Source organism: Suricata suricatta, chromosome 11 (genome assembly GCF_006229205.1).
Source record: "Suricata suricatta isolate VVHF042 chromosome 11, meerkat_22Aug2017_6uvM2_HiC, whole genome shotgun sequence".
In the NCBI taxonomy this organism is placed as follows: Eukaryota; Metazoa; Chordata; class Mammalia; order Carnivora; family Herpestidae; genus Suricata; species Suricata suricatta.
This window is the reverse complement of record NC_043710.1, coordinates 88,541,075-88,549,485: the sequence shown is the minus strand read 5'-3', so window position 1 is coordinate 88,549,485 and position 8,411 is coordinate 88,541,075. Positions and strand designations below refer to the sequence as shown.

The 8,411-nt window shown below is 42.8% G+C and overlaps 1 protein-coding gene across 1 annotated transcript in view; it reads right to left on the bottom strand.

Annotated features, from left to right (window-relative positions):
* LOC115271750 (sperm acrosomal protein FSA-ACR.1-like) overlaps window positions 1-3,324 on the bottom strand; it is a 6,304-nt gene extending 2,980 nt beyond the window's left edge. Inside the window, exons 1-2 of the mRNA XM_029914689.1 lie at window positions 3,232-3,324; window positions 154-750 (exon numbers count right to left, since the gene is read on the bottom strand). Coding sequence (XP_029770549.1) covers window positions 154-750; window positions 3,232-3,283 — 649 coding nt within the window. The 5' untranslated portion in view covers window positions 3,284-3,324. The remainder of the gene's footprint in view (window positions 1-153; window positions 751-3,231) is intronic.
* Window positions 3,325-8,411: the final 5,087 nt, after the last annotated feature.

Here is an 8,411-nt window from a genome sequence, read left to right as displayed (position 1 = left end):
GTCTTTGAGAGAGCTCTTCGTGAAGTGTTTGTGAACTAGTCTTTCTTCCATACCCTCTCCTTAAAATTGAGTTTCTTGATGTTCTGCCTATTTCACACTGAAGTCAAGGACTGGTACCCATCCCGATATACCTTACCTGAAAAGGGGCCTCACCTGAAAATGTGCTTGAAGGTGGGATGCCTGTAGGCTGTTCACCCAGTAGCTTTTCACCTGAAGCCTGTTCACCTGAAGCTTGTTCACCTGAAACCTGTTCGCCTGAAGGCTTCTCACTTGAAACTTGTTCACCAGAAGGCTTTTCAGCTGAAACCTGTTCACCTGAAGTATTTTCGCCCAAAACCTGTTCAGCTGAAGGCTGTTCACCTGAAGGCTTTTCAATGGAAGACTGCTCACCAGAAGTCTGGTCACCTGAAGGCTTTTCACCAGAAGTCTGTTCACCTGAAGGTTGTTCACCAGAAGTGGTGTGTTCACCTGATGTGTGTTCAGTCACAGCATGCTCACCTGAAACATGCTCACCTGAAGCGTGTTCACCTGAAGCATGCTCACCTGAAGCGTGTTCAGCTGAAGCGTGCTCACCTGAAGTGTGTTCAGCTGAAGCATGTTCACTTAAACTGCTCTCGGCTGAAGAAGTCTCATATAAAGCCTTACCACCAAATGAAGGGTTTTCAAGTGAAAAGGACCGACCTGAAAATTGCTGAACTGAAGCTTGATGATTCATAGACTGAGGAGGCTCATCAGGCTGACCTGACGCTCCTGGGGATAGAGAAGGAACAAAGAGAGAGAGTAAAGGTGAGAGAAAGAATGCCTGGGGTGAAGACCGCTTTCCGTAAGCAGTAAGGCTAATGTGGTGGGAGATTCCTGGGTTTCCTGTGGGCCAGATCAGGCACCTGAAGATATTACAGATATCGGAGGACCTCAGTGGGTTATGCAAGAGACCATGAAGGACAGAGGTGTTAATAATAAAACATAAAGAAACCAACCCTGGCATTTAAAGGAAGAATTTTAAGATCCACATTGTTAAGAAATGCACAAGGGGTCCCACTCACTCATATACCAAAAACACATGAAGGGAAAATAATGTACTCCCCCTGACAAAGCCAGCATTAGGAAATCAAATTACCATCATCAATCAGAAGTCCACCCTAGCCCTCCCTCCAGTGTCTCTGTGGTTGAAAGGCAAGAGGATGAAGATATGAAAGAGAAAGAGAAGCTAAGTAATTCTGGTTGGAACTCAACATGGAAGATTTTAACTTTTGGACAGGATACATCTTAAATTAGAAATGACAAATATCTAAGGTACCCACAAACATTATCAGACAGGATTTAAGACACTTTAACTAGCAAATTCAAGTTCTTTCTTACACTCAGTCTCCAATCTTTATGGGTTGGAGACTCAAAGTTGCCATCAATTATTAAGATAAAAACATTCTTTGCTTATTTATTTCTGAATTGATATTCCTCGTGACATATACCATTTACACCCACTTCATGTAGTTATCATGAGTTTTCAATAAGATAAATTGTGAAGTGCCTAGCTTATTCCTTAAGTGCCTAATTTTTCTCTCCTTCCCACATTACGCTGGGACTTACAAAACTCTTAACTGGTCATTATCTTCTGGCCAGTTTCTTCTACCTTTCATCCATTTCACCAATGACTATCACCAATGACATTCTTTAAGTATGACTTTCATTTTGTTAAATGTAGCACTGAACAATTTGATTATTACTCTTTGACAAGACTGAGTAACCAGAGGAGAGTGAGTGGGCTATTGAGTTACTAATCCTAGCCAAAAGCTTAGAGGAATTACAAGATCTTTTGAGGCTGAGATAGCCTCAAAATACCCTTATCTCTGCAAGAGTCCTGCAATGAGATATATATATATATATATATTCTGGGTGATTTGCAGTCCTTATAATCAATAACTTTCTGAAAGAGTAGGATTAGAATATGTTGATAAAGGAATGATTTTTATTTTTATTAAAAAATTTTTAATGTTTAATTTTGAGAGACAAAGAGTGAGTGGGGGAGGGGCATAGTGAGAGAGAGAGACAGAGACAGAGACAGAATCTGAAGCAGGCTCCAGACTCCACACTGTCAGCACACAGCTGGACGTGGGGCTTGAACCCACAAATCAGGAGATCATGACCTGAGCCAAGGTCAACGCTTAACCAATTGAGCAGCCAGGCACCCATGGGAGGTTTTTATTTTTAACAGTTGTTACTGAAATATCTGCTTGACTGATTCTTCAATAGGTTTTTTAATTTAATTTTTAAAAAATTTTTTAGAGAGAAAGAGTGCAACTGGGAGAAAGGAGCAGAGGGAGAGAGAGAATCTTAAGCATCTTCGTGTTCAGCACAGAGCCCAACATACAGGATCAATCCCATAAGCCTGGGATCATGACCTGAGCCAGAATCAAGAGTTGGACACTCAACCAACTTTGCCATGCAGGTGTCCCTGATTCTTCAATAGTTAACAGAAGTTTTAATAAAGAGATTTCTAATACAGAAAGGAAGTTGAAAAAGCACACTAATTTCATAGTCATTCTTATAGTAGATGATTTACTTCTTCATCTGGTAGCTATGTATCTACATTCTGAGTCAATTTTTGAAAATATAAGGTGGTAAAAAAACAAAATCTTTGAGAATCAACATTATATGAAAACACTTTGTCATTTAATTGACAGCTCAGAGCTCATGGCCTCTCTCTTCTCCTCTAGGAGAAATGAGGGAGCACAGCCCACCTTGAATGAGGATCTTGAAACAGGAAATACAACTGGATGGATAGAACATGGTCATGAAGGAGAGGCTCCTAAGATCTCTGGCCCACAGGTGTGTTTGGAGATGGATTTCCAGGTACATCATGTTTCCATCTCCTTATATCTTATATCTTATATCTTTCCTTGCTACATAAGGATCCCTTGCACTCAGTTAATTGGGACAATCCTTCATTGGACTTCCACAGAACCCTTAGACCTATCTTCTCACAGAGCAACAGGTACAAACGGTGAGTGGTTGAAAGATGCAGGAATGAGACTGTGCCAAGCCAGTGGGCTTCTCTGGTGGTAAAGCCATAACTGGGAGGAACCAGCTTGCTCAGGAGCTCTCAGAGTGGACTTGTTTAGCCATTCTTGATCCTGAGTCAGATTGGGTTGGGTAACTAAGATACTGGTCTTTCTTCTTCAAGGGCTAAAATACCTTGAAGAGGCTTCCCAGAGGCTGTATAGGGTGACTCACCTCTGGCAGATCCAACCAGATAAAGACTCATTAGTAATAGAAACTTCTTCATCTAGATTTTGGGGGAAGAGGGGCACCCAAGAGCTGTGAAGAAAAACTGTGAGCAGAAGCTCCCAATGCTAAGTTACAGTTTCTGGGAATTCTAGAACCTCAGAGGCCACCTGTGTTGCCTCACAATGGGTTGAGCTTTGAGGTTCTCATGTAGCCTGTTCAGGCAAGAGGGCCCTCTAACAATCCATGGCAGAAGGCTAATTTGCCACATGTAAGGTGGTATGTTGGGGCTCTCTCTTTGCCCTACATTAAAAAAAATCTTATTACCAAAATAATATACTCTCTTTGAAATAAATTCTAAAAGTTATTTACTCTCTTTTAAAAGTGTTCTTGACAATGAGTTGTGATTGGCTGATTATTATCTTTTTGGATCTTTAAATCAGCCTTTTAGGCCCTGTAGGCTGACCTCTATTGGCTTGATCACCTGGATGCTGGTTGGGTTTGGCTGCAGTCTAGATTTAGCCATTGTAAAATTGGAGGAGGAAACACACACAAACACACACACACACACACACACACACACACACACACACACACACACACACATTGAGATAGAAATATTTCTTCTTTACCTGCCACAGTTTTGACCCTAGTTGGGTCTTGACATGACAAAGCTTCTGTTCCTCTCTTCTACAGCTTCTGCTCTCAACCATGCTGTGGTAACATACTGGTTTTGGCAAATACATGATATGGGCACAAATAGGGATTTACAAGGGATCATTGAGAGCTGTACCTTGAGCTGTACTTTCTATCAGGGAGGGTAGAAGATGGCAGCAGTGAGGCATCCACCTGGTATAAAGTGAGAACTATTGGGGATTGGGTGGCAGAGATCCCCTGGCCCTCACCTCCTGCTTCTTCCTTTCCTTCCTCCCTTGTACCACTTTGTTACATGTGCAATTGGATGCTGGATCCAGAATAGAAGTATATATCACTATTATAATTCTTTTGTTTAATATAAGTCTCCTCCATTTGACTCTAAACTCCCTTAGAGCAGGGTCTCTGCCTGTCTTGATCATTGTTGTGTCCACACTACCTAGCAGCAGGTTTGCCACAGAATACATACCTAATAAATGTTTCTTGAATGAAGGAATGGATGAATTGCCTTTTCTGGACTTCTCTCTGCCTCGTGGAGGAAAATTTATAGAAAGTCCTTAGAGTGAGCTGGCTAAAGATTGTGGGTCAGTTGGAGAAAGCGTGATCACCAAGGGTCAAAAGTTTTTGTGTTGGAAGACAAAAACTAGGATTTGGGGGTCTGAGGCTGGGCTTCTATTGAACAGAGCAATGCATGAAAGAGCGTGTTGTCAATAATTCCTTTCCTCCATGTGGGGAGTCTGGACAAACAGCTGGGAGATCATACTGAGTCAGATTTTTGTTGATAGAAGCAGTGGAAATTAGTGGGAAGGGAGAGGTGCTATGTTTGCCACCCACTAGTTGTTTGAAGTTTGGCAGCACTCTTTTTTTTTTTTTTTTACAATTTTCAGAACGTTCTGGAACATTGCTGCCTCACCTCTCCCAAGGAGTCATAGTATTGAAAAGCAGGACTCAAATCCTGAATAGTTTCTCGTTAAACCTCATTCTTCAACTTTTTCCTTCCTCTTTTTTTCTAAGGTTGGCTTTATGTGACTATATCTTCATCCCGCACAGGCTGGCTTTCCTCAGGCTCTACTGTGGAAACTTTCTCTCTGTGTCCAGTGATCTGGCCCTTCAGAGCCAAACCTACAAGTATCTGAGGATAGCATATAAGAAAATATGTTTTTCAGGTGTGGAGTTTGGGGAGTTCCTTGTAGATTTTGGATACTAGCCCTTTATCTGATATGTTAATTGCAACTATCTGTTCCCATTTTGTTGGTTGCCTCTTAGTTTTCTTGATTGATTCCTTTGCAGTGCAGAAGCTTTTTATCTTTTCTTTTCTTTCTTTTTTTTTTTTTGCCTTTATTTGTGCTTCCTATGGTCTTTCTTTGCTTTTAATCATCACCACCAGAGATCATGAGTGATCATCACAATCTAATTTTTTTTTTTTTAACTTGAGAGTGTGAGCAAATGAGGAGCAGAGAAAGGGCAGGAGAGGGAGAATCCCAAATAGGCTCCACACTGTCAGCATGGAGCCTGATACAGGGCTCTCACTCCTGAACCATGAGACCATGACCTGAACAAAAATCGAGTGGGATGCTCAACCGGCTGAGCCACTCAGGTATCCCTCACAATTTAATTTCTAACCTTAGCCATCACTAGGGATCAGAGTTAGTAAAATCCAATAAATATTTATTGATCTATTCATTATAGAGGTGGATTGCGTAGTAAGGTACCAGGTCTTCCAGGGATGGGGGAGATTACCTCCTTTCTGATACCTTCACCTTACAGGTGTACTTCTAAAGTAAAATGCCCTTAGTGTTTAGAGAGGGGAAAGAATTTTGCCTGGAGAGAGCTGGGAAGCTTTTCGGGAGTATGTGGCATCTGAGTTGGAGTTTTAAAACCAAGAGAATTTCACATGGAGGAAACAAATTCGAGGAAGTATAGGCAGGCTCTAAGAGTTGGCCAGCTTAACTGACACCTGTGTGCATGCACGCGTGTGTGTCTAAGTGTAAAGAGGACATTGTCCTGCAGTTTGATTCTGACTGAAAACCAGGTCTTTCAGAGTTCATTAGCAAAGGCTGGAAGCAAAAGTTTCAAAGTTAGTAACAACAATTTGGAGAAATAGATACTGTCACCTAAGATCTAGTGCAGGGGCACTGCCCTTGCTTGCCCCAGTCCCATGGGGTGGGCAGACCCAGCAGGCTGACAGCCTAGGGGGAGGTGCCCCTGGGGACCACTGCTTCCTGGCTACCTGAGCAGGCCTTCACCATGGCTCTCGTGGTCTTCCATAGATCCTTTTCTGGTGTTGACGTTTTGGCATGCTACTCACCAGCGGGGGAAGGCATTAAACCAGGAAGGAGTTCCAGTGCTTTGCAGTTGGATCTTGCTTGTGGTTTTATGCTAAAATCAGTGGGAGCAGGGTCAAGCACTCTGTGTGTGAATGCCTTTCCACACTGTGTGAGGGAGCTGGCCATTTCCCTGGGTTTGGATCTTGGCTTCAGTGTATAGAAATCCGATATCCGGCGAGCTACTGTTTCCCCATCCGTAAAAGGGTGGTAGCTGCCCCGTTCTGGCAGGGTTGTGTGTGTGAAAGAAGTTACTAGGTATAAAAAGCTTGTAATGGTGCTATGGAGTACTAGTGTAAGGACATAGGTCTGAACCTAACAGATTCCATGACAGGCTTCTGTAATGCCCAAGATTTCAATATCACCCCCAAAACCAGAGACCACCAGGGAGACTGAGGCACGCATGCAAAAGCAAAGGGCAGTTTTATTACGGCTTAGGCTCGCCGGGCCTAAGTTCGGTCTCACAGCCTTCACCAACACAGTGGATCTGTGCTGAGAGCAGAAACTTTTTATCTTGATGAGGTCCCAATAGTTCATTTTTGCTTTCATTTCCCTTGCCTTTGGGATGTGTCGAGTAGGAAATTGCTGCAGTTGAGGTCACGGACATTGTTTCCTACTTTCTCCTGGAGGGTTTTGATGGTTTCCTGTCTCAAAAAAAAAAAAAAAAGAAAAAAAAGAAAAAAGAAAAAGAAAATATGGAGTGATGGAGAATTTGCTGTGAGACCAAAAGTGTTCTGGAGCTAAGATGTCCAGAGGTGTTCCAATCCCTGCCTCCTTCCTTGGCCAATTTCTATTATCTTAGATGAAGTGAAGCTCCAATTTCTAATGGGCCAAAGCAAAGTGAAGAGCCTGCTAGGTCAGCCCTGGTAATGTTTGTGGCCTGTTTCCAAAAGGGGAGCTGAGCCAAACAGCCTTCTCCCAAGGGCTTGCAGCTGGAACACAGGAGAGCCAATTACCTATGGAGAGCTGAGCTAAAAGGTTATGTAACTCATGTGCTGAGACGACTATTTTGGCCCAAAGGGAGGATGAGCAAGCCAAGAAGTCCAGAGAAGAGTTACAGGAAAGAACACAGAAGAGAGGTAAGACCCATGCCTCTTTCAGTTTGCCTTAAATAATGGGGGACAAGATAGGTAGATGTGTGCATATGGACTGGGCCTTATGGACCTGGACACAGCCTGTGACCTGAAACATAGTTTTGGATACACAGTGGTTCTAGCTTTTTAAAAAATCAACTTTTAATTTTTATTTTCAATTTATTTATTTTTTTAAAGTAAGCTCTACACTCAGTGTGGGGCTTGAACTCACAGCTACGAGGTCAAGAGTCACATGACACACTGACTGAGCCAGCCAGGCGCCCCCCAGTTCTAGTTCTGATTATCTCACAGGCCTTAGTTTCTTCCAGTCTTCCTGCCTGTGTTCCTACTGCTCTCGTTCTATTTCCTCTATTTTGTGTATTCCATTTACTCATAACACTTACTGATTTGAACTTTTTTTGCTATTATTTCCTCGTGTTTGTTACTTATGCTTCCTCATGACTTCTGTTTAGTCATGGCTTATGCTGCCCTTGACTTCTGATGCATGCCCTTGCCTATCCTTTGACTGTGCACTGTGGACTCTCCTTACATTCACTGTTGAAGACAGAGAATCACAGTGCTTTAACCTCTATCATCCTGTTTTTACAAAATTATAATGCCAGGTTACACCATAGGCCTTTCATGCAATTCGTGGTGGAAAGAACTGAAGGTCTAGGTGACAGCTAGCATGGTCATCTATGTTAAGAGACCTAGAAAAGGGGTCACCGCTGTGGTAACCATTCCGAGGCCTCCCAGAAGTCAGAGGGGGTGCAGTAAAATTAGACGGCATGAAGCACTACCACCAGTGAAAGCCATCACGACCTCTCACCATCTGTCCCCATATTTGCTCCCTAGGTCTCATCTCGCTGCTCCCCTTCTCTTCCTCCATCTTCATCCTACATCCCTCCCAAGCTTCACCCATATGCAACTTCTAGTTGTTCTCTGAATATGCAATGCTCTCTGCCTTTTCATAGTGCTTCTCTCCACTTTTCCTGAAATTGTATTTCTCCATCCCATCTTCCTGATGAGAATTCTTACTCTTTACACACTCCCTAAGAAGTCTTATTTATGTCCACCACCACCTAAAAATTGAGGGTTCCTCATATCTACAAGCTGGCCCCCAGAGTCCTCCCTCCTT